This window comes from Lissotriton vulgaris, chromosome 6 (genome assembly GCF_964263255.1).
Source record: "Lissotriton vulgaris chromosome 6, aLisVul1.2, whole genome shotgun sequence".
In the NCBI taxonomy this organism is placed as follows: domain Eukaryota; kingdom Metazoa; phylum Chordata; class Amphibia; order Caudata; family Salamandridae; genus Lissotriton; species Lissotriton vulgaris.
Window position 1 is genome coordinate 1,114,987,889 of NC_141694.1, and position 27,152 is coordinate 1,115,015,040.

At 46.6% G+C, this 27,152-nt stretch overlaps 1 protein-coding gene across 1 annotated transcript in view; it reads right to left on the reverse strand.

The window, feature by feature from the left end:
* PYGB (glycogen phosphorylase B) overlaps positions 1 to 27,152 on the reverse strand; it is a 684,627-nt gene that overhangs the window by 97,381 nt on the left and 560,094 nt on the right. The window contains exon 17 of the mRNA XM_086927201.1: positions 25,790 to 25,997. Within this exon, the coding sequence (XP_086783327.1) occupies positions 25,790 to 25,997 (208 nt within the window). The remainder of the gene's footprint in view (positions 1 to 25,789; positions 25,998 to 27,152) is intronic.

Genomic DNA, 27,152 nt, shown 5'->3' on the forward strand with positions numbered 1-27,152 from the left:
TCCTGCTGGATCAAATGGGTGGGAGGGGAATTTTCGACCGGGTCCTGGGAAGGTGTTTGAGTTTGGTCAATCAGTTGGACGTTAACAGCATTCCCCACCCTTCCGGCCTCAGGTGTTCGAGCATTCACAAAGTGCCCCAATGAGCATCTTTTGGCCATAGCAAGATCCATGGACACCCTGAGTTCCTTAAGTACAATGCCCTGGTCTAGCATTGAATTGGCTCTAACAATAACATTTTCCAATGTTCCTGTAAGTTTGTTGGTATGGGCTTTACTCCTTGTCTCCCGTGCTGCCATATTACGACTGTGTACTTTCGATAAATAAATAAAATAAAATCTGTTTCCTCAACTGGGGTACTTACAGGTAGCTTTCTCCGGCCAGTTCCACCAATGACGAAAGAGGGGTGGCCCGGTCCGGTCTCCACCGGGCTGTAACGGGCCCGCCCTTGGCCCGGGCTTCGCCCGGCGCACACCCGCGCGGGTCCCGCGTGCGCGGGAGTGAATAAAACCAAATGGGGAGGTGGGGCGGCAGAGGACCCAGGTGCGGCTGGTCACTCGCCGCAGAACAACCAGGTCCTCGCAGTCCCGCTGTCAGCGCCGGTGCTGTGCCCCAAAGTCGGCGTTCGAACCCCGCTTCAAGATGACAGGCAAGCAGGGAAGCAGGAATTGTAGCAGTAAAGTTCCTTTAGCCTCGAGCGGCACCCTCTCAGGGGCTATAAGTACCATCTTTAAGCTATTCAATCCCCACCTGGGTAATGGATAAAGCTGAGAGTTCCAAATGTAGTTAGAGACCTTTCACTAGCTAGTGCTTTGAAATGTCTTTGAGGTGACATATAAAGCACTATTCAAGACTCCCTAAAAACATAATTAACCAGAATCAGGAGAAAAAAGTGGAGGGTATAACCTATTCTAACAGGGTTGTCACTTTTTATCAGTAGTGCCAACCTAATGGAATCTGTGCATAGTCTAGAAAAGATCCTTTCCTTCTTTAAGTGTACTGGTAGACCACTAGATGTTTGACTCTCGTGCCTTTAGATCAACCAAAAGACGTCTAAAAATGGGAAATCGTCTTCTATCTTCACTGCAACCTTCAGCCTCTTGATATTTTCCTTTTTTAGACTAGCTTTTCAAAAGTCTGTTTTCATAAAACATGTACTGAAATGTGGATTATATCTATCTTCAGTTCTAAGGTTGAACATGAGTTCATCCAAGGTTCTTGTCTCGTTCTGCAACTATACCAGCCGGCTCCTGTAGAAGATTTTAACAGTTGCTGTATGAATATTATTTCAACAAATATTTTATTTTTGATTTTGATGGTTAAATACACTATAACCATCTATATTTGATGTCCCTAACTAAGTACATTTGTAATTGCCACTTCTTTGCAGTCAGTAAATGGAGATATTATCAAAACAATGAAGCAACATGATTGGGTAATGGCAGAAACCATTTTTGTTCTTGGGAGCAAGGAACCACTTGATGAATGAAAGACAATTGCCTGCTCTTTGTGCCTTCAAATTGTCCATCGGTCAGTGATCTTACTTTCAGCCTGGAAGTAAACAAAACGGACGATCTTCTAAAACCAAGGAAGGCAACATGGTTATTTTATCCAAATGTAACGATGGGCAATAGTTGAAACTTCCGGCTATATTTGTAGTCCACCTTGGATTGTTGAGCAATAAATGAAAAAGAATATAGAGGAATTCCACTCTATGGTCACTGGAGCATAAATCTGTAACATTTCACATGTTTGTCGCATACATCTGTAGCATATCACGTTTGTATCAACCTAGAGAGTTAATTTCTACCAGTCTTATATCTACTGCATCGTTTTCTATTGAGATGAACTGTTTTGGCAGGAGAATTTTACCTCTTCTTTGATACTAATGCCTGATATGTGCGCACTCTTTAAATGTTGTGCTTAACTTTAAAGTGGCATAGGGTTCTCTTTAATAATGTTATTTGAAGGGAGGAACCTAGTGTGTCTGCTCAGCTGTATCCTCTCTAAATCACTGGCAACCATGATTGATATGGGAGTGGACTATCACCCTAAATAAGGACTGTACGTTATCCTGAGCTTGCCTGTCTGAAAGTTTACTATTAGACAGCTGGGAGCTCAAAACATAGAGGCCTTGTTTAATCTTCACCCTCAAAGGAAGCACTGAAATATAATTGCCATGTCTGGTATGCTTTCCAAGGACTAGCTCTGGTGCCAGTAGGTCAGGCATTATGGGATCCATAAAATGGCACAATTAGTGAGTGATTAAACGTGTCTTACTGAATGCATGGGTTAGTGACTAATCTGTGTGAATGTCTGTATCAGTCTGTCAATTTGTGTATAAGCAGCTGCATGGGTTGGTGAGTAGCTACATGAGTGTCTATATAGGTTATTGATTGGTTGTTTGAGTATCTGTATGAGTGCCTGAGTGTCTTTGTGGGTGGGTGGGGTGTGTGTGACTCTGTGCTTAGATATGTGAGTGGGTGATTCACTGGGTGTATGAGTTCAAGAGTGCATTTGTGAAGGGCTGTATGGGTGGGTGAGTGTGTATATGGGTTTGTTGGCTATTGTGCATGATTGTCTCAGTGGTACATGTGTGAGTAACTACATATGTAAAAGGCAGTAAATGTGAGTGTTGTAGTATATAGATGACTATATGTGAGAGTGAGTGATTGTGAGAGTGGCTGTATGGATAAGTGTGTGCTTGTATCAGTGATTGTATAAGAGCGCCATTATGTGTTAGTGCGGTGGTGTGTGTAAAACTGTATAGGTGAGTAAATGGGAGTGTGATTAATTATTTTCATGACTGACTAGCTGTGTGAGTAACTCTATGGTGAGTGGCGGTATGTGAGTGTCTGTATGGGTGTATGAGTACATATGATGGTAGATGTATTGATAAGTGACTGTATGGATGAGGGAGTAGATGTGTGTGTAGACCTATGAAACAGTGAGTGCATATGTAGTGACTGGTGTTGATGTGTCTATAGTTTTGAGAATGGTAGTCTGTAATGTAAGAGTGGGTGTATCAAAGGTTATATTAGGGTGTGAGAAGATGTATCAGATTATCACATGGATGATGTCATCAGTGATGTCATTTGGGATATCATCAGTGATGTCACTGACCGTGTCATGAGTGATGTAATACGTTACATCATCAGCAGTGCATTGGGGAAGGGGGGGTGCGAGTTATAGTTAGCTCACGTAACTATAACGGCCAAATTTCTCGGGTTTTGCACAAGTGAAATGTCCAACTAACTATAATGTCCCAGAAACCTATGGTTTTTTCAGTGAATATCAAAGGTTTGTTAAATGCTAATTTCTAACTATAACATCCCCTCAACCTATGTTTTTTTCTGTGAATGATAAAGGCTTTTTAAATGCTAATTTCTAACTATAACGTCCCTGAAACATATATTTTTTTTCCAGTAAATGTCAAAGGTTTTTAAAGTGCAAATTTTTAATTATTCCTACAGAGGTAGGACGTGCAGAAAGAGGAAGAAAAGCGCAGAAAGAAGCAAGAGAAATGCAGAAAGAGGCAACAGAAGTCCAGAAAGACATAGAAAGGTGCAGAAAGAAGCAAGAGATATGCAGAAAGAACCAAAAAGAGTGCAGAAAGAGGCCTTGTTGCAAAGTCATCCTGTGCCCACAACTTTGTGCTGACTGGCACTGTTGGTAACTGACTGACTAACCAGGCCCGGAGCCAGCAGTGCTATCCTGAAAGACACTTAGAATACAGTGAAAACCCCTACATACACTAGGGTACACTATGGGTTGGGGTATCCCTGTCATTGGCCTGACCTCCCCTTTAAGGCCCTAGTAGATATTAGGGCAGGGGGGTTAGAACTACCTCTATGTTACAGGTGCAGAACGAGGCAAGAGAAGTGCAGAAAGAAGCAACAGAAGTATCAAAAGAGGCAAGAGAGGTGCAAAAACAGGCAAGAAAGGTACAGAAAGAGGGAACATGAGTGCAGAAAGAAGCAAGAGGGATAAAGAAATTTGCAAGAGAGGTACAGAAAAAGCAAGAGGTATGTAGAAAGTACCAAGAGAAGTGCAGAAAGAGGCAAGTGAGGTGCAGAAAGAAGTAAGAACTGTGCAGGAAGAACTAACAGAGGTGGCAAGAGGGGTGCAGAAAAAGGTTGGAGAGGTGCACAAAGAGGCAAGAGAGGAACATAAGGAGGCAGGAGGGATGCAGAAAGAAGGAAGAGAAGTGCAGAAAGAAGCAACAGAGGTACTAAAGAGGCAAGAGAGGTGCAGAAATAGGCAGGGAAGGTGAAAAAGAGGGAACAGGGGGACAGAAAGAGACAAGAGCGGTGCAGAAAGATGCAAGAGAGGTGCAGAAGCAAGCAAGAGAAGTGCAGAAGGAGGCAAGAGAATTGCTGAAAGAAGCAACAGAGGTGTGGGAAGAAGCAAGATAAGTGCAGAAAGAGGCAAGTGAGTTACAGAAAGAGGCAAGAGAGATGCAGAAAGAGACAAGAGGGGTGCAGAAATGTACAAGAGAGTAGCAGATAGAAGCAAGAGAAGTACAGAAAGAGGTAGGAGAGGTACACAAATAGGGAAGAGAGATACAGAAAGAGTAAGGAGGGATGCAAAAAAGTGCAGAAAGAAGCAACAGAGGTGCTGAAAGAGGATCAAAGGTTGCAGAAAGAGGCTCGAAAAGTGCAGAAAGAAGCAACAGAGGTACAGAAAGAAGAGCAGTGCAGAAAGAACTAACAGAGATGCAAACATAGGCAAGAGGGGTGCAGAAAGAGGTAGGAGAGGTAAAAAAAGGAAGAGAAGTGCGGAAAGAAGCAACAGAGGTGCTGAAAGAGGCTCCAAGGTTGCAGAAAGAGGCAAGAAAAGTACAGAAAGAAGCAAGAGGTACAGAAAGAGGCAAAAGAGGTGCAGAAACACACAATAAAGGTGCCGAAAGAGGGAACAGGGGTGCAAAAAATGGCAGGAGAGGTGCAGAAAGAGACAAGAGGATTGCAAAAAGAGACAAGAGGAGTGCAGAAAGCAGCAAGTGAGGAGCAGAAAGAAGCAACAGATCTGCAGAAAGACGCTTGAGAGGTGCAGAAACAAGCAAGAGAAGTGCTGAAAGAGGCAAGAGAATTGCTGAAAAAGGCAAGAGAATTGCTGAAAGAAGCAACAGAGGTGTAGAAAGAAGCAAGACAAGTGCAGAAAGAGGCAAGTGAGGTGCAGAAAGAAGCCCCACTCCTGAGGCATTTATCTGCCCCAGGGACCCTATCTCCTGGGCATTGCCTTTATTAAAATGTATTTATGTGGCCCCCCTCCCCTGGGCCAGTTCTGGACCCCATCCATTGGGGCATGCCCAATTCTTATTTTTTTTTTTTTAGAGGGAGGGGGCTGCGTGACCCCCCTTCCGGGCCATTTTTGGCCCCGGGGGCCCCATCCCCCGGAGCATGCCCAATTCCCTTTTAGATTTTTACAGGAGGGGGGACGAGTTGCCCCCCTTCTGGATCATTTTTGGCCCCGGGAACCCCATTCCACGGGGCATGGCCTCTCGTTGGGGACCGTGAGGAGAGCCGCAATGCTCACGCGGTCCCAGCCGGCTCCCGCCTCCTGCGGGAGCCGGCTTTGCTTTTGCACAAGGGGAGCTGCTGACATGCAGCTCCCCTTATGCAAAAGCAATCTGCTTTGCTTTTTTGGAAGCCAGAGCAGGTTTCCTGCTCTCACTTCCAAAAAGCAAAGCAGGGTTTCCAATGGCAGGGCGGGAGCCGCATGGCTCCCGCCCTGCCATAGCAAACAGCAATGTTCCGGGGTGGCACCCCGGGACATTGCAGCAGCCGGCCCTGAGGGAGGGGCAGTCCCCAGGGTCAAGGAGGGTTCCAGGAGGGGGCCGCACGGCCCCCTCCCAAGGTAAAGATAGCTTCAAGGAGGTGGTGGTCACTGGGGCCCGCAACGGACCCCCATATGTAAATAAAGTTTGCCCCGGGGAGGTGGTGGTCCCTGGGGGATTGTGGAGGGGCAGGACCCCCCACACTTTGTTTATGTATTGTATTGTAATTGCATTTATATAGATATTACTCTCCCTGACGAGGTGTCAAATCACTTTTTCCGCGAGTTGCATGCTAACACGGAACTTATAAAGGATTAGTCTTGCATTAGTATAGTGAAATATGAAAGCAATTTAAGTGGTGGAAAGGTTAGTCAATTATTTGGATTCAGATGGATAGCGGAAGGATAGAAGAAGGAGAAGAAAACAAGTTACTTACCTGTAACTACGGTTATCCAGTATTGGTATCTTTCATAGATTCACATGCCTGAACCCTTCCCCGTCGTCGAGGCGGGAGTCCCAAGGTAAAAATATATACAATAGCAGTGCCTAAAAATTTCTTGTAGTAGGCTGGACAAGCCTAAAGGCCTAGCTAGGCCCAAAACTTAGCAGCCTATCTACCTCATTATGTAAAAAGACCTGAAATAGTATCCTCAGCAGTTCTCCTCAGATTTTCCCAGCACAAATGAGAATAAGTATCAATAAAACAGAACTGCCCTGCCGGGGAGGAGGGTGGGTGCATGTGAATCTATGACAGATACCAATACTGGATAACCGTAGTTACATGTAAGTAACTTGTTTTCTTATCCAGTATTGGGGTATCTTTCATAGATTCACATGCCTGAATCAGAGTAGCAAGCAGTGACATCATGTCTGTCGTTAGAGGAAGGTGGGAGACAAAATAAATCGTATACACCCCCACACAACCTGGAAGGTTATAGAGCACAAACTTGTTTACATAACATATGCATCAAAAACCTTCATAAAGTACATTACAGATTAGGACAGCGTTTGAAAAGATTAAAACATCATAATGAAATACATATGCTTAAAACAGTCAAATGAAGAATAAAAGACTATAAAGAGTCTAACCTTAGTGAAAAAGATGCTGCAGCACCGCTTCCCCAACTGCTGTATCATCACGAGTTGCCGACTGCAGACAGTAGTGCTTCGTAAAAGTGTGCACACTTTTCCACGTAGCAGCTCGGCAAATGTTCTCCAGCGTCACTCCAGAAAAAAGGGCCGTCGACGCTGACATTGTTCTGGTAGAATGCGCATAAACCTTTCTTGTTAAAGGTTTGTTAGCTTTGTCATGACAGAAGAGAATCGTAGATGACAACCATCTAGCTATAGTTGCCTTTGTTACAGCCTGACCCAAGGTGGCTTGACCATAAGCAACAAAAAGCTGATTAGATTTGCGTATGTCCTTTGTTTTTTGAAGATAAAACTTAAGGCACGCACATCTAGGGAATGTAAAACCTTCTCTGCCGGAGTTTTAGGATCCGGGAAAAAAGTATTGAGCTTGACAGGTTGATTGATGTGGAATTGGGTCGGCACCTTTGGGATGAATCTTGGGTTGGTTCTAAGCGTCACAAAGTCTCTAGAGAATTGTAAGAAAGTCTGTGCAATCGTGAAGGCCTGTCTCTCACTGACTCTGCGGGCTGAAGTGAGAGCCAGTAAGATAGCCACTTTCCAAGTTAGAAACTTTAGCTACGCCTAGTGAATAGGTTCAAAAGGCCTTTTTAGAAGTTGGGACATAACGATATTGAGATCCCACTCAGGAGGAGGAGGCAGAACTGGAGGAAAAGCTCGGAATAGCCCTTTAAGGAATTGTTTGATCAAAGATGATGAACATAATGATGGTTTCTTGGAACTCTTTCTGAATCTGGATATTGCCGCCACTTATACCTTAATGGATGAGAAAACCAGTCCTTCCCTAGCTAAGGACAGTAGATAAGGAAGGATGTCTTCAGGTGGAGCGTGAATTGGATGAACATTATTTTCTCCACACCAGGAACAGAATCGCTTCCACTTAAACTGATATGTCTGGATGGTACTTTGCGCACGGGCCTGTGATAAAATCGCCCTGAAGTCTGAGGAGATGTTAAGATCCTTGAACTCTAAGAAGTCAGGAGCCAGGCGTGCAAGTACAGTGATTGAGGATCTGGGTGTCGGATCGGGCCCCCCTCTCTTGTTAACATTGACACTGTCGGCTTGAGACGAAGTGGAGGCTGCTGAGAGAGTAGAATTAGTTCCTGAAACCAATACTGTCATGGCCAACGGGGAGCAATGAGGATGAGAGTGCAATGTTCCCTCTTCATCTTTTGCAGTACTTTCGGAAAGAGCGGGATCGGAGGATAAGCGTATGCAAATATTCCGGACCATCTCATCAAAAGGGCATTTCCCCTTGACCCCAGTTGAGGAAACTTGCTGGCATAAAATAGGCATTTGCTGTTCTGCTGCGTGGCAAACAGATCCAGTGTTGATGTTCCCCATGTTTGAAAGATCCTCTCCACTTGATGTTGCTCGAGTTCCCATTCGTGACAGCCTGTGAAAGCCCTGCTGAGGTTGTCGGCTAAAGAGTTCTAGACACCTTGCACATGTTCTGCTCTGAGGGATATGCCGTGGTGTATCACCCATTCCCACATTTCTTGAGCTTCCAGCGACAGGGTGAGAGATTTCGTTCCTCCTTGTTTGTTTATATAATACATGCTGGTGGTATTGTCCGTGCGCACCAGCACTGACGAATTCACAATCCTTGGAAGGAAGGCTTGCAGGGACAGAAAAATGGCTCTCAGCTCCAGGCTGTTGATGTGCTTCTGCCGGTACTGATGAGACCACCGCCCTTGAATCTGAAGGTCCTGGAGGTGACCTCCCCAACCTTCCATGGAAGCGTCCATTGTCAGGCTGAACTCTGGTATGTCGTGGAGAAATGTGAGGCCCAGTGACAAATTGTGCGCCTTCGACCACCAAAGAAGGGCTTGATTCATTTTGGATGCTTTAATGCGGTCGTTGAACGATCCGTCGACTTGCCTCCACTGTCGAAGTAATTCCTCCTGCAGCGGCCTCATTCTGAGTCTCTCCATAGGGATAAGGCTGATTGCAGACGAGCACATCCCTAGAAGGGAAGCAAATATTCGAACCAAAAGTGACCTTCTTGCAAATATTTGTTTTGCCAGCTTTAGCAGTTTGTTTTGCCGCTCTTGAGTCAAGAACGCTTTGCACTGGCATGTGTCCAATACCGCTCCCAGAAAGGTCAACTCCTGGCGAGGTTGAAGCTGAGATTTGTTCGAATTGAGGGTCAGTCCCAGATTTGAGAATAGGGAGAGGGAACTCTTGACCGCTTCCATCATGGAGTTTCTTGATGGTCCTTTTAATAGCCAGTCGTCGAGGTATGGGAAAACTTGTATTCCCTGTGACCTCAGCATGGCCGCCACCGGGGCTAAACATTTGGTAAATATTCTTGGCGCCGCTTTCAGGCCGAATGGAAGCACTTTGAATTGAAAGTGGACGCCAGCCACTGCAAATCTTAGGTATTTGAGGTGTTTTTGGTAAATAGGGATGTGGAAGTAGGTGTCTTCCAGATCCAGAGAAGCCATAAAGTGCCCTTTGTTGAGACAATTCAGAATGTCTGTTAGCGTTACCATGCCAAAACTCTGTTTCTTCAGTTATTTGTTGAGCTTGCGCAGATCTAATATTGGATGCCACTCTCCTGAATTTTTCTCTACGAGGAAGAAGCGAGGATAAAATCCTTTCCCTTTCTGAGAGGCAGGAACTCGTTCTATCGCATTCTTGTGTAGCATCTTTAAGGCTTCTTTGAAAAGTAAGTGAAGGGGAGGGGGACCCATGGGCGGCGCTGTTGGTGGTTTATGCAAAAAATCCAGAGTGTGTCCATTCCTGACAAGATCCAGGACCCACTGATCCGAAGTTATTTTCTGCCACTGTTGGTAAAAGGCGGAAATTTTGGCGCCCACAGGAAGGGGAGGATGAATGACTGACGTCCGGCAAAGCTCATTGGCGCTTGTTGGAATCACGCCCTTGATTGTTTGAGTGCCGTTTCCCTCCCGGACGAGAGAAACTACCAGAATCTGTAGGATGATTGATAGTACGGTTGTTTATACTGAGACTGGTACTGTCGATTTTGCTGGTTGGAATAATTTCCTCTGGAGGAGTAACCACAGCCTCTTGCTCCTCTAAAGGACCCTCTCTTGTATTGTAGGGTACCTAGTGATTTTGCAGTGTCCGTATCCGTTTTAATTGCCAGCAAAGCGTCATCGATGTGTTTTTCAAAAAGTGAATCCCCATCGTACGCCATGTCCAAGATCTTCGTTTGGACCTCAGGTCTGAAGGTGGTAGCCCTGAGCCAACCTTGATGCCTGAGGACTGCTGCTCCCGCCAATTGCCTAAAGTTGGTGTTCGAAATATCAAGGGCGCAATCAATGATTTCCGATGCCGCCCTTTCTCCCTCAAGCACGATCCTGAGTACCTCCTGTTGACGATCCTCAGGGATCAGATCAAGAACTCGGACAGATCTGACCACATCTGTCTATCATAACGGGCCAAAATTGCTAACGAATTAGCTGCCTTAAGGGAGGCTGCTGCATTTGCAGAGAACTTCTTCCCTATTGCATCTAGTCTCCTGCCTTCCTTGTCAGGTGGCATTGAAATAGGAGCTGAAGGGTTCTTGGACCTCTGTTGTGCTGCCTGAGAAATGACCGAGTCCGGTCGAGGCAAGATGGAGTATCAGGTGGCGCTCGATACTTCTTCTCAATTCTTGGAAGGACTGCCGGAATGGAAGCGGGCGTTTTCATGATGTTGAGACCCTTTTTCCATATGTAATCAATAATAAGGATAGCTCTGGTAATTCTGCGATACCCCTCCTTAAAGTCATGCAAAAAGCAGTCAGACTGCTCAACTGTGACAGACAATTCAAATCTATTAGCCGTATGTTGCATAATATAATGACATCCGCCAATATCCTCAGGCGGAGAATCTGACGGGCGTGGCGCAGGCGGTGAAGGCATGGGAATGACATAATCATCCCACGGATCCGTAGGTGTATGATGTGGCAACTTGCCCTCTTCCCTGCCATCATCCTCATCATGAGAAGAGGTATCCGTGTCACCTTGGGGTGTAGGGCCAGTATCCTGCCTTGGTGACAATGAAGGTCGCGGCGAAAGGAGGCCTTGTCATGTCAACTGGGACAGGTGCAACTGGAGTTGGAGGAAATCTCTGGCGATAGACTGCAAACATAGCTTGTAAGTCTTGAATTAAAGTAGATGGCAGATGACTTGTGTCCTCTGAACGAGGAGGTCTGGTATGGGGCGAATGATATGGCGTTGACAAGTCTTCATTCGCATAATGCTCTTGGTCATCGTCCTCATCTTCCTCCTTATACTTGATGTTCAATTGTGAAGGGTGACGGCCAACCCCAAAAGGTCCCTCATCCTCTTCATCGTCATCCGAATCATCCTCCACATATGTCTCCAAAAGGTGTGATGGTAAGAGTGGAGAAATCTGAGAGTAGTCTTGCCTCTGATAAGTTTTCATTTGGAAACGGGTATATTGCACCCTCGTCGGAGGTGTGCTGTGCAGCAGATGAGCTGATGCCATTGCTTTCGTAGAAGTCGATGACGACGAACCTGTTGTCTTTGGAATTGTCGTCGACGGGACTGTCAATGGCATTTCCGTCGACGGAGCTGTCGTCGACGGTATTGATGTTGCCGTCGACGAGACCGTCAATGGTATCCTCGTTGACGAGGCCGTCGATGGTGTCTTCATCGACGAATCCTTCGTCGATGGTGTCTTCGTCGACGAACTCTTCGTCGACGAGGTCGTCGATGGTGTCTTCGTCGACGAGTCCTTCGTCGACGAGGCTGTCGATGATGTCTTCGTCGACGGAACTGTCGTCGACGGGCCTGTTGTTTTCGTCGACGGGGCCTTCGTCGACATGGCTGAAGGGATCTTCGTCGACGGAGCGGTCGTCGACTAGACAGTCGACGATTATTTCGACGGCAACTGGCCCTTCGTCGAGCAAGGCTTCACAGGCGACGACAAAGTTTTAGCAGACACCAGAGGAGAAGTAATAGCCGAAGTGGTGACCGTAGCAGAAGAAGTTGAAGAGGTAGAAGTTAAAGTAGCAGTATGAATAGACACCAGAGAAACAATCTTAGTCTGGGCTGTACTCACAGTGGACGGTCTTGAAGGAGACGATGCACTCTTTGAGTGTTCTGAGACTCTTTGAGAGGGTTTAAGTTTTTTCTTCCTCTCAGGAGAAGAGCTCTCTCTGGATCTGGCTCTCTTGCTGGAGGTAGAGGCCTTGTCCTCATCATCTGTGGAAGATGATTTTAACCACAAAAGTACCCTTGCCTCTCTATCCCTGATAGTTTTTGAAGGGAAGGTACGGCAAATTCTACAATCCTTCACAACATGTGAGGGGTGCAGACAATAGATGACGTCAGAGTGCTGGTCGTCCACATGGACCCTCTTCTTATTGCAGCTTCCACAAGCCTTGAAAAGAGCCTTCTTTTCAGACATTTTGAAGAAAAGAGACAATACCTGAGTAGGTACTCAGGGAGACTCCCTTACACACGAAGTGTGGTGAAAATCTGAGGAGAACTGCAGGAGCTAGAAAGGTTCTAGAGGGTGAGGACAGCTGATTGGCTCAGGCTTCTATTTCAGGTCTTTTTACATAATGAGGTAGATAGGCTGCTAAGTTTTTGGCCTAGCTAGGCCTTTAGGCTTTTCCAGCCTACTACAAGAAATTTTTAGGCACTGCTATTGTATATATTTTTACTGTGGGACTCCCGCCTCGACGACGGGGAATGATTCAGGCATGTGAATCTATGAAAGATACCCCGATACTGGATAAAAATGTTTTGTATTTATATAGCGCTTGTTACCACTGATGGGGTGTTTAAGCACTTTATTTTGGCGAGTAGCACGCTACTCTGGAAACCCATAAAGGATTAGTGTTGAAAATTAGTATAGTGAAATATGAAAGCAATTTAAGTAGTGGATAGGTTAGTCAGTTATTTGAAGTTAGGATAGCGGAGGGATAGAAGAGGGAAGAAAGGTTTGCGTTCATATAGCGCTTGTTACTCCGATGGGGTATTGAAGCGCTTTTCTGGTGAGTAGCATGCTACTCCAGAACCCATAAAGGATAAGTGTTGAAAATTAGTTTAGTGAAATATGAAAGTAATTTGAGTGGTGGATATGTTATTCAGGCATTTGGATAGAGAAGGTTAGCGGCGGGATAGAAGAGGGAAAGAGCTTTGCATTTATATAGCACTTGCTATCCCTGACGGGGTTTTGAAGCGCTTTTTGGGCGAGTAGTACGCTACTCTGGAACCCATAAGGATTACTGTTGAATTAGTATAGTGAAATATGAAAGTAATTTGAGTGGTGGATATCTTAGTCAGTTATTTGGATTGAGAAGGGTTGAGGATGGATATAAAAGGGAAAAAGGTTTGCATTTATATAGAGCTTGTAACCCTGATGGGGTGTTGAAGTGCTTTACTGGCGAGTAGCATCTACATGTGTGACATCAAGGAAGGTTACTATAAAGAGTGTTCTTATGGTGCTCTGGGTGCAAAAATACATAGGGTATTTCGACATTCCTTTCTGGTAATGTATTTATGTAGCTCGGCGCACTGAAGTCGCTATCTCCCAAGTAAGGCATTCTAAATAATTTATGGAACGCACTCGTTTAAGGTATTTGGAGTACCGAAATAAGAAGGATGAAAGGCTGAGTTGGCCGTACATGGATTTTAACTGTACTTGAAGGTCTGTGTGTGCGCACACATGTGTGTGCTGATTTGGGAGATGGTGTGGCATTATGGCAGAGCGGTCATAATGGAACTGAGAAGCTGGATTTGAGTCTCGATGTCGGCTTAAGATCCTGTGATGCTTGGCAAATCGTTGGGCCTTAAGAAAACATAATGTTGCCTTGTGTGATGTAACTGGTGCCAATGTAAGCACCCCAATACCTATAGGTCGAGGTCACGCTACATGAAACTGCAAAATGGGATGCGATGGGGAGAGAGGAGGCAACACGGTGTGCCTGAGTAAGGAATCTGCTGAGGACTTTGTTTTACACCCCCTCCCCGGCACATGAGCTGGTGTGTGGCCCGTGCTCATCATGTTGGCAGCATCACTGTGTGTTTGGACCGTCCCTGGAACTTTTCAGCCGCCCACCTGGACTACAGGCACCAGCATGCATCTGCTCGTGGGAGTGTCAGCGCGATACAAGAGCACGTGATTTGGAGGAGGGGAGTTGAGAACATTAAAACAGGGACGGAATTCACAACAGCTGTACCCTGCACTGACCCCCCTGATGAAGCCCGTGAAACTGGCACTGACGATATATATTGGTATTAAGTAGTTCAAAACTACCTGTGACTCAACAGAGCACTAACTGAGGGATCTGAAGACAATCTACAAGATTGTGTACATCAAGTGGGAATTACACTATGCATTTGACACACATTTTAGGCACAGGGAGTTTACGTGCCTTGAGTTTAGCTCTAAACAGGGTTCCAAAGGCAGGTGCTCCCGGTGTCCTCCCTAGGTTGCCATCCCACTTCATTGCAGGGCATGCACGAATTCTAGCGGGCAGAATTCAAACTAGAGGACCCGGATGACCCTCACCGTATGTAGGTACTCATGGACCAGAGAGAGATCATCACCCAGGCTAGTTTTCAGGTGATGCGCCTCTATATCCTGCAGAGGGCATAATATAATCAAACAAGACTTTATGTAATGCCATGGGTGTAACACCTAACTGCACTTTCCAGAAAGGGGGACCGATAAATGGTAACTTTCTTCACACAATATGGGCATGTGAAAGGAAAACGGTGGACAATGAGTTATCATTTAATGCTGGAGGCCATGGGGCTGACAACACAATCGGCTAACCTTTATGTATGACATGCCTTGAGTTGTTGAGCTATTATACAACATTCTTTTATTCGGCCTCATGGTGGCAAAGCGGGTTGCAGCGCAGGAGTGAGGGAGAACTACAGACCCCAGAATTGCATCATGACATGTGGAGGTTGACTGGCGTATAGCTTTCGAGAGGCTTTTTTACAAAGTATAAGGGTGTCAACTGAATGGGTTCTTTGGCAATTCGTTTTAAAAAAAAATCTTTTTATTGATTTTCATCAAAGTAAACAAATTACAACCATTGAGTGAAACAAAGCCCAGTACATTTCTGCATTTTTCATCCATTTGTGTATATCATATATATATAAAAATACTATATATAATAGAGTCAAACAGTTTAAAAACATCCGAGTAAGTACATCAGTTTCGGGTTTTTTGGAATAGAGGTGCAATACACCATTATTTATAACATTGCATTCACATCATTGCCCTGTAGATAAACGGTTAGATAGCTCCAATAGTCTTTCAGCCGTGATTTGGCTGGCAGTTCCTCTTCGTATGTCACTAATCTATCCTTGCAGTAAGTCATGTCCTGCAGCCATTGTTTAGTGCTTGGTATTTTCTTGCCTCCCCAACATTTAGACACTTGCCTCTTAGCCATTAAAAGAGCCATTGCGGGCGTGGCCAAGATGGCGGCCGGGACGGAGGTGAAGTTACGGAGCTCCTCGCCCGATTCCCCGAAACCCCCACAATCGGCCTTGAAATTTGCTGATTTGGCTCCCCTGCACACCCCACGACGTGGAGAGGACCCGTAGTGCGGACCGGGGGAGGTGCAATCGCCCTGGCCCGCCGCTGCCGCCTGCCGCGGCGGGAGAGTGCCTGAGGCCGGGTCTGGCACTGATCGAGCCCGCCGCGAAGAGGAGACAGACTGGCTCACAGGTCTGGACTGTGCTTGCTAACCGGGGTGGCTCCCCGACATCGACAACCCCCTCCGAGACACAGAGTGGCCGCCTGATAGGAGCCGAACCCTTATGCCCGCAGCGCCTAACGGCCCAGCCGATCCCCAAATTTAGCTCCCGGCTTTGGCCTACATGGCCACGGAGGGCACTCGCAACAACCCGGTCCGCCCCGCCTAAGCAGCCGGGGCAGGGACACCTACGGAGCGGGCGTGTGGCTGCCGGCCTCTTAAACAACACGGCACTTAGGAGCGGGCACATGCGCAACCGAGGCGGACTGCGGCCCGGGAGCGCTCTACGCCAGTCCCCGGCTTGGGCCTACGCTGCGGTGCAGCCTGGACAGCGGTCACATTCAACCGGCACTCCAGCGACGCTGGGGGCGAGTCCACATTGCCCCTCCCTCCAGGTGAACCCCCAATAATGTGTGCCGCCCCACAAACAGAAGCGTCTGCGGGGCCCCGGCCGAGTCACACACAGAGCAGCCACGGACAGCAATGAGGCCTAAGGCGGAGTACTCCATTGCGGGGCAGCCCCAGTGAGCACCTGAGGCTTGCTCCGATCTGAGGAATCGGGGCTCCTGCCCGACTGTGTGCGGCCCCTTCGGCGGCGCCTGCGAGGCACCTGGCATCTGGCATCGTGGGCGAACCACATCAAAGCAACCTTGAGGTGAGGAGCGGGGGGTGCTCGGGGGGCCTGGTGGTCGTGCCCCCGGCGGGAGGAGAGCTGGCGCCTGCCCACTGGTGGACCCCCCGCCAAACCCACTAAGAACGGCATAGGAGGACCAGACGGGTGCGGACTGGACTCAGATAACACCCTGAGCAGATGCTGTGAAACCAGTGGCTGACCCGGGCGGCAAAACTTTGCCCTCATCTACATTCGGGGGGCGCAAATCGAGCCCCCGGAGCAGTTAGAACTCACTCACGGCCCATCTGCACCACGAACCGCACCACCGGTGCGGGCCAGGGTCTGTGACTGTCTCTGGGACCCCCGGGGATCGAGTTTTGGTGAATTGACTCTTGCAGTGTACTCCTAACACACGGGGCACAGGCTGGTCCTCATCTCACACCACGATGACCACCACCAATCGCAGAGGGGGCCGACCGATTAACGAACTGCTCATGAAAACGTCCTCTTACCCAGAGAAATCCCAAACACCCACATCACCGTCGACCTCGGCGGCCGCCCCAATCAAGGAGGCTGAGGATGCCCCTATAACGAAGTTGTTTCTGGAAACCCTCTTCAATACGCTACGCGACGACTTCCAGACTTTGAAACAGGAATTGGTGAGTGAGCAGAGAGAACTGCGCAGGGATCTGGACGGACTGGGGGAAAGAGTGGTGGCAGTGGAAGAATCTAACCACGCACGTTGTGAGGACCTGGGGCACCTCCAGCAAGAAGTTCTCCGCCTTCAGGAACAGCAGGTGGGTCTCCAGGCTCACGCGGAGGACCTTGAAAACCGTTCCAGATGGAATAACATACGGGTCAGAGGTGTGCCATCGAAAGCGGAGGGGAACAGCGTCACGGAATATCTCCAAGACCTCTTCCGAGAGATCCTTAACGAATCTGCTGACTTTCCCATCCGTATTGACCGAGCGCACCGAGTGGGACTGCCCCGCCGAGCCCCTGCACCTCCCCCGGACATCCTGGCATTCCTCCCGGACTTTCCCCTGAAGGAGAGGATACTGAGAGAAGCACGCCGGGCGCAACCTATCCGCTTCCGGGACAACCCTATTGAGCTCTTCCAAGACCTCTACGCTATCACTCTTCAGAAACGCAAGGACTTCAAGGTGGTCACCATGTTCCTGAGGGAAAAGGGAGTGCCCTACTCCTGGGGGCACCCGTTCCGCCTGATCTTTAAGTGGAAATGTAAATGTAAATGTAAGTGTACTTGTAAAGCGCACTGCGACTCCATGGAGTATCCTGGCGCTGAAGACCGCTGGGGAACCCGTCCTGGTTTTCCCTGTGAGATGGTCCCTTTCTGGGTATCTCCAAGGTGAAACCAGGCATCCCCGGCGTCTGTGGGGGGCCGTTGTAGAGATGAGGCAAGCTTAATGCCCAGAGTTGCCGAGTGTGTTCCCTGGTTAGAGTAGGCACCGAGGCGAGTCCGTTTTGACCCTGGTCCACGACCCTGCCGCGTCGGGAATTGAACCCTGGTCCCGGGCCGTTCTCTGCTTACGGGTGTGCCGCCTCTAACCAGTGAGCCACACCACTCCACCCTACATCAACTCCGCTCGCTTCAAGACACATGTGCCCTGCTGGGCCTGGAACTGCCAGATGACACATCAGACGGAGACTCCACCCCGGGGTCTTCCCAGGCTAGCCGGCCGCAGCCCCTTGGCAACGGCTGGCAACAAGTACGAAGACGCCGTACACCTAAACATCGCCTCCGCCCCGGACCCGGGGACAATTGCCAAAGACAAAGCTGCAGCCATCGAAGAAGTCGTTAAAGATACCACCACTCATTCCTAAGCTTGATTCAGACAGGGAGCCATAGTTACCCCATTCTTTCTAAGTGGGGGGGAGGGGAGAAGGGCGGGGGGCCACATGGGCCGCCACTGCCACAGCCTCCTCTATTTTTCACCCCACGGGCCTGAACTGACTCTGGATAGGCCCGGGACAATGACTATTGGTTGGATGTTACAAGTTGGGGTTCGGGTGAGACGGGGAGGGAAAAGTTGTTGGGTGGGGGGGACGGGGATTGTTCTGAGCTGGTGGGGAGACGGACAATGTGCCATCCCGGGTGCTGTTTGGGATCCGGATGGGGCTCAGTTTGGTGGGGGGAAAGGAGTGGGATTGGGGGAGGGGACCAGTATGCCAAGGGACGTCGACAGGCTTCATATACTGCACACTGTTCACCACACATGTTGATGGGAATGTCTTCGCGCTACGCCAAACCCATAACACTCCAAGATGTCCGATACACTTAAGATATTGTCTCTCAATGTAAAAGGCCTCAACAATCCAATTAAGAGACGAGCTGTGATTTCGCATCTGAAACACTCAGGGGCAGACATCTGCTTATTGCAGGAGACTCACCTCCTACCTAAGGATTGGCACAGGATGCGCTCCAGGGCCTTCCCACAACAATTTTTTTCATCACTTCCAACTAAAAAAGCGGGGGTGGCCATGCTTGTGTCCCGACGCTTTCGGGGCCGAGTGGGGGTCAAGGTGGGAGAAATTAAAGGCCGCCTCCTGGCATACACCCTTCTTGTGGGGGCCAGCACGATGACAATTGGTTCCATATACGCCCCAAACACTGGCCAAGAAGCTTTTCTCAAGAATGCACTTTCAGAAGCACTACTACCCCCTAATACCCACCTACTCATTGGGGGGGACCTCAACCTAGTTATGGACACGCACAAAGACAGGTCCGGACACCGCTATGGGGACACTGGAGCGCTTTCTGAGGCGGGTGGGCTGTGGCTGGGAGAAAGGGGCCTGTTGGATCTATGGATGGCGATGCACCCCAACACGACACATTTCACATTCTACTCACATGTACACCGCACGTACGCACGCTTGGATCATTTCCTAGGCTCCTCAGAACTAAAGACTTGCATCACCGACATCTCCATTGTCCCTGCAGCCCTCTCTGACCATGACGCGATAGAATTGACACTCACCGTACCCACAAACACGCGCACCCCGGGCTCATGGCGGCTTAACGAAACCATGTTTCAAAGACCGGCCGTCACCACACAAATCCATAAATGCATTTCGGACTACCTTGCCACCAATGATGGCTCCGTCACCTCCATTTCGGCTCTTTGGGGTGCCTTGAAAGCTGTAGTGCGGGGGGAACTGATTGCTATAGCGGCTGCAGATGCCAAATTTCGCAAAGAAAAAAGAGATGATCTCACAGCACAAGTGGCCGAGCTTGAACGGGTTCACAGTCATACTCGGGCTCCGAGAATTTGGAGACAGTTAAAAGCAGCCAGGGCCCAACAAGCCAGCCTTGATACAGACAGAGCTGAGTTCGCCGCCCTCTGACTCCACCATTCCTACTACGTGGGGGGCAACCGCACCGGGCGCCTCCTAGCTAGCGCCCTAAAAGCCTAGACCCAGCGCTCCAAAATCACCACCCTCCTGAATGACTCTGAGGAGGCCCTCACTGAAGATGCGCAGGTTGCAGACGCCTTCCGCTCGTTTTATGCTTCCCTATACAGGGAAGACCAAGTGTCGCCCGTGGACATAGATGCATACTTGCAATCGGCGGATATTACACCGCTGTCCAAAACAAATTCAGAAGCCTTAGACGCTCCTATTCGACTGGACGAAGTCCTGGCCGCAATCTCCCGCTTACGGCCGCTCAAATCTCCAGGTCCTGATGGTTTCTCATCAGGCTTCTATAAAATCTTTGGCCAACTTCTGGCACCGGTACTCACGAGGCTATTCAACTCATTCAAAGTCTCGAGTTCCATACCCCCAGATATGCTTGCAGCAGACATAGTGGTGCTACCCAAACCAGGCAAGAGCCCTACACATTGCTCGGCATTCCGTCCCATCTCGTTACTTAATCTGGACTTAAAATTGTTCACTGGGGTGCTGGCGTCCTGCCCAGGCCCTTGTCTTCCGGGAATCCTCGAACCAGATCAATCGGGCTTTGTCCCGAATCGCCAGTGCAGCGATAACACTAAAAGGCTCCTGCACCTGGTGGACAAAACTCACTCCAGGACTCAGATTCGGCGCTGTTAGCCATAGACGCAGAGAAAGCGTATGATCGTGTCGACTGGACTTACCTGCAAAAAGTCCTACAACGATACCAACTGGGCGACCGATTTCAATGCTGGATAGCGAGCTGCTACCACCACCCTCAGGCTAAGGTCCTGATTCTTGACCCATTCTGTTAAATAGCAAAAAAACTAAATAATGTTTGCCAAAGAATACTCACTCTTAGGTAAAATTCATGTTGCAGCTCAAATGGATTCACTTAATTATGTGGTCCAGGAAACCTGTTTAGGTTCCAGCTGTTCAGTTGTACTGTAACATAAAAGGATTTTAATAAATTATCGACTCTTATGATGGACATTGCAGTGTGCAATTGATGATTTTCTATTGACTTTAGATATACCTCTAGGGCCGGATCTTTTTATGTGTCCTTTGCTCCTAGCATCATCTGCTCCTTTTTGATAGTGGGTATTGATTGTTATATTCAGATTATTGTTTCTGACTCTTAATATCACTTGTAACCAGAGTCAGAAACAATAATCTCCTTTGTTTTGTAGTTCCCCAGAACTGATCAGGAAGCGACAAGATCAGCTGGACGAAAAAAACTCTTTACATAAAATTTATTTTAAGGAGAGGATATTTTATTGACGAGTGAAAGTATTGCCCCATGATATCCTAATTTAGGTTAGATTTTTGGTTAGGTTAGATTTTTGGGGATTCTAATAACTAATAAATTTCAATAAACAGTAAAAATAAAATAGTATACAGCATGTATATTTTATTCCTACAGTGGAATATAACAATCAATACCCACTATCTAAAAGGAGCAGATGATGCTAGGAGCAAAGGGCAGATAAAAAGATCCAGCCCTAGAGGTATATCTAAAGTCAATAGAAAATCATCAAATGCACACTGCGATGTCCATCATAAGAGTCGATAATTTATTAAAATCCTTTTAGGTTACAGTAGAACTGAACAGCTGGAACTTAAACAGGTTTCCTGGACCACATAATTAAGTGAATCCATTCGAGCTGCAGCATGAATTTTACCTAAGAGTGAGTATTCTTCGGCAAAAGTTATTTCGTTTTCTTGCTATTTAACAGAATGGGTCAAGAATTAGGAGTCCACAAAATAACAAATAATAGGATATGTAATGATTCAACCCTCACGAAGCCATGTATCATTTTTCCTGCCAGTTTTGCAACCCGAAAATATGCTGCATTAGTAATTTACCTTAGAACTAAATGAAGAACAAACATGTTTCTAAAATAATATGTATCCATTGAGTCTAAGTGAACGGCAAAAACTGAACAGGAATGTAATATAGTTAATAATAAAATCTGTATTTATGGTTTTGCAAAAAAGAGGAATGTTTTGTAATAAATTCTCTTATATATTTTCTTAAATAGATTGTTTTTAATATAAGAAAGCATTGTCCTGAAGAAGGTGACCAACGTTTTCATCGTAACGCCGCGTTGACAGTTTCTTGCTTTTTAAATTGTTTTTTTAATAATATGTAATGTTATGTTTTGATAAATTGTACGGAAAAATTGTTTTTTATAGAACATTGGTGAACAAACAGATCAGATCCTTTTTTGTTACAATAAAATGCCGAATACAAAATGCAAAACCTTTTTCACCTCATTCTTGTTTAAATTGTTTTTAATTAAGAATACTCAAGGGTTGAAACTGAATTGTTTAGATCAATGATAGATTTGTGAATTTGTTATTTTGCGGTGTGGGACTCCAAGAATTGACCATACTCACAGGTTACCATAGAATACGGTTTAACAGGGGGACTATTCAGTTAGTCTCATCTGTTACTAAAAACCAGGAAAAGAGATCCCTTTGATATTTGTTGACCACCGGGGGTGCACTACACCATCCAGTTGAAAGGGTGGGGGCAGACCTATTACATTTGAAGAGACATTATGTTGACGAGGAAAAATACGACCTCTAAATGCAAGATATTAGTATTGTTCATACCAAAATTTGAAATCCTGACCGCAAATATACATAACGTGAAGTCCACACATCCCCACATGACGGCTCTTACGGTGACCATACTAATCCAGTATGTTTACCTATCATTTTTTGCACGACGAAGTGCAATACATGTAATCTAAATTATGCGGTTCTCACATGGTGTGGTGTCATAGTGGCAATCCATCTATATATACTACAAACGATCATAGTCCCATTTGTAGTCCCAGATTGTCCTTGCCATTATCTACCAACCATCCATCCCAATGAGTGACGTAGATTGTCAATTAACCACACTTCTGGGTGGCAGCATATCCCACATATACATTCTGTGTTCCAATACCTTACCGTCAGTCAGAGTCTGTCTGTCGCTTTTTTCTGTTCACCTTCTTGCCTTTGCTTGCAACTCTTTTGATGAAATCTAGAGCAGCTTTGGGGGTGGTTAGAATGTCCGTTTTTTCCTCCCAAGTTATCTTCAGCCGAGCTGGATAGAGCATTGCGTAGGGTATCTGCAGTTCGCGTAGCTTGGTCTTAGCTGTGGTGAACTCTCGTCTCGCTTGCTGCACTGCAACTGTGTAGTCCGGGTAGAACTATGATTTATTCCCTTGGTACTGGATCTCTCCCTTTTCACGTGCTAGCCGTAAGATGTTGTTGCGATCTCTATAATTCAAGACACGGGCTACTATGGGTCTCGGCACCGCGCCTGGTGGAGGTTTCGGTGCCAGGGAACGGTGCGCCCTTTCAATAATAAAAATGGATGGTATTGAGTCTTCTCCGAATATGTCCTTGCAGAGTCGTTCAATGTAAGTTTCCATGCGCCCTGTGTTTGTAGATTCGGGCAGGCCCGCTATACGTACATTATTTTGGTGGGAGCGGGCCTCCAACTCCTCCGCTTTTGCTTTGATGACCTCAAGGACTTTTTCTATGCCTATACACTTGGTTGATGTGGAATGTGATTCATCCTCCACTGTGGATATGCGGTTTTCAGCTGTTTCCAATCGTTCCCCTTGCTTATCCATTTTAGCAGCCATGCTATCCATCCGTCCCGTTAGGTGGTCAATTTTGCCATTGATATCTTGTAGGTTGGTTTGTATGGCTTTAAGAATACTTTCCATAGTGCTTTCCTCCGTTGTTTCTGTCTCCAATTCGTCTTCTGTGGGTCCAGTCTGGCCTTTTGGAGTTTTCCGTGTTTCAAAAGTGATCTTCGATTGTTGTTTGTCTGGTTTACCCATGTTGATCAATTATATAGCACGTTGTAATGAACAGTGCAGTGGCAGACTCTTTACGTCGACCGTGCAGTGGGATCTGATAATCTAGTTGTACTTATCCAGTAGGGGGATCATCTGGTATTTTTTGTAATCAAGTGCAGTTTCGTCAGTGACACGTGGTCCGCAGCTCCAGTCGTTCCCTTGCTTGTCCTTTACGTTAATGGCCCAGAGCACCTCAGCTATCTTTAACATTGATGTCTATGTGGCAAAGCGACTACAGCATCTTTGTGCTTCCTGCATCGATTGTACCACGCTTACATCTAGGCACTGCGGTCAGATACACTCTCCATGTGCGTTGGGATCAGTGTTCCAGCCAATAACGCACTGACGTTCATATGTTAAGTGTTCCTTTCACTGCATGGTATTGGTGTCGGCAAAGCAGCTAGGGGCTATCATTTGCGTCATACGACTTGCTAGATAAGGCGTCAGTGCGTAGTCAGCAACCAACGCTAGATCTTTGCTATATATGAATTGTTGATGCATCTATGAGTGTATCCGCTTATGCATCCATTTTAGGTGATTATATAGCGAACTAGACCTCAAGGAGAATATGGCCTCCACTCAGATATCTTGTACTGCCGCAATATATGTGCTGATCACGATCCTCCACCCCATCTCACACATTCATGAAAATTCATGCGGTATTATGCCAAAGTTCAATCATATGGGGCACCAAGTATAACTTACATGGAGACTTTCCAGACATATGTGGCGATAACGTCTAGCGTAAGATGGCCGCCTCCGTCTCGACTCATATGGTTTGCTGCGATGCGCCATTATTGCATTCCCGCCACAGCCCGCCACATAATAAACATTTTGTTCATGTCAAAGGTTACAGTCTACAGTTCCAAGCATAGTGTGTCATAGCGGTATCATATTCAGGATCATCTCGTAGCCGCAAAAACACACAGTGCCTCCGCCGTTTACCATCACGCTCGGCACTCAAGACATGCCATCCATCCAGATACAATCGAGTTACTGCGTTTTTCCCCCGGTATTACAGAATGTGTCTCTGGGCCTCACCGTCTCTTAGTGGGAGTCATAACGTTTATAAGAACTTCCTTTTGGGCGATGTTACTCTTGTTACAGGGTCCCCCTTTCGTTTGTCTCTACACCTCGTAGCTTGTTATGGGTGCCGCCATTTTGGATCCAGTATTTCTATCCCCTTTAGTTTAAAAACTCTGCTGACTCCTTACTTGTTTTTTACAAAGCAGAGATGTCCTCAATGTGCGTGTTGCCCTACGCTGTTAACCTAAGGGCATATCTCAGGTACAAAGCATTGCTCTGTTGGTCCCGCACTGCCTGTATCTTCACAGCGCGATCCCGGCCGCCGTCTTGTCTCCGCCTTGCCGTAACATTCAGATCGCCGTTTCGTTTGATTAGGGCACTTTTAGATAATTATTGTGCGCCTCTCCAGCTCAGTATATCTTCCCATCATCGGTGATGTGTCGCCCGCATACAGTCTTATCTGTTTAAGGTCTGCCCGGCGGAGCTGTCTCTTCAGGCAGCCATCCGCTGTGCGCCCCCTAGCGCCTCCGGGTCTTTGGCAATTCTGCTATGGAATGGCTTGGGAGCTGTGGTTGGCTTGTCTCTTCTCTCAGGTGTTTTGCTAATGGTCTGAGATTCAACATAATGTGGGCTTCAGGAATCTCCTGCTGTCTCTAAATTTCGCTACATACTGTTACATAACTGGATTTTGTTTTACTGATGGACCTGTGGTATAATTATCACAATTACAAAGAGTTAACCTCCTTGGATTCTCTTACAATGGAAGGAGAGTAGAATTGATTGGTTTCTGCAGGTTTGTTTTTTTGAAAAATATTTAATGCACGATTGCTTACAGGATGATGCTCATTTGGTCAGTCAACAAGAGCATGCTGTCCCAATAAATTGATCTTTTACATGGACAATTTTAAACATATTATAGTCACATTCAAGAAAAAGAACAAAGTAATATTCCTTATAATCTTGGACACCGGCCATTACCTGGGCTGTGTTTCAATCCTTCATATTTTTTACTCACTACACCACACCACATAGAGACCAGCCACACACCAGTTATTCTTCTTGGTCTCGCTCCACTAGGAACAGTCAAGCCCAAACTGCTAGACAAGGCCATTCTAGACAGGAACATAAGCCACCCGATATTCTAAGACTCGTGCCACAGATTCAGTTTTCACAGATTATAAAATGTGGCTTAAATTCTGTTTTGAAGTTATTGATTGAACATAACAATCTAGTTAGATTACATCTACACATACCCTTTCTTGTCCAGAGCGTCCACATCTTCCACTCTCATGCCAAAAATGAAGAGGTTACTCTCGCCTGCCTCCTCCGCCATTTCGACATTAGCACCATCCATGGTACCAATGGTGAGGGCGCCATTTAGCATAAACTTCATGTTCCCTGTGCCTGAGGCCTCAGTGCCAGCAGTTGAAATCTGCTGAGAAAGATCTGCAGCAGGGATCACTGGAATAAAGAACACAAAATAAAGTAAAAATCTTACTTTGAGAGTGAGGTATTCTGTTAATTTCTAGTCCCGGAATGATGGACTATATGTCACTAGTACCTACGCCACTTAAATGCACAATTCTAATTACAATTCAGGCAGTGGTTCTTCAGTCATGGTGAATAGAGAGAGAACCATGAGATCTGTGCAAAATGGTTTACTGGTATGTACCGTCCAGATAATTCTAGGTAAATCATACTTAATTTCAGAAAGATCAACTACACATTTGAGAATGGAAAACAAGGTTTAAATCAATGTTGCTCATTTGCGTAAATCACTCAATACAGACAGGGTAAGTTACACTGTGGGGATATTGTAAACAAAGGCCTGTTTTGTACTTTGCAAATGAAGAACTTAGTGCAAACTGTGCTTACTCGTGGAATAGCCCTCATACTTGCCAACAGATCTTGGCTGGCTGTTACTGCGGTTGCAAACTATGAAAAACACAAAACAACAGACACAAAACTGGAGCAAGCACAGTTTGTGTACGCTATCTCAATTTCTTGATCCCACAAGTGTAAATGCGATCATAGTGTCATATCTATGCGACTCCACCGCCTGTATTGTGGTAATCTGGGACTGGATGGAAAAGCATTTGGCTCAAATTCAACACCAAAAACACAGAACTCATGATCTCCAAAAAAGGAGGCTTGCATTTGGGAGCCCAGTTCCTGGTCTAAGAAAATATGCTTCAGTTCCACTCAGACTAGGAAAGTCTTAAATATTGATTTTTAAATACCTTTAGTCCCTTATCAACTACAGTGCAGGCTGTTAACTGTTTTTCCAAATACTGATTCTCTGAAGTATTAGTATAGTGTCATACATGGATACTCCTGTTGATGGTCGGCACCGTTGTGATGGTGTTTCCATCTCTGTGGTGTTCTTCTCTTCCCTTATTAATAAAGACTGAGCCCACCCATGCATTTACTACAAGGCAGGAGTGAGGACTCAGCTTCTTTAAAATAAGGAATTCGACATTATGATTCAGTGTTTCCTTATAGAAATGCTAACACTTGGTCTCTCTTAGCTATGTAAATGTACACATTCAGGGACAAATTTATCAAGGGAATGTGCCGCCCTTGCCCCCACGTAGGGAGACAAAAAACCTAGAATTC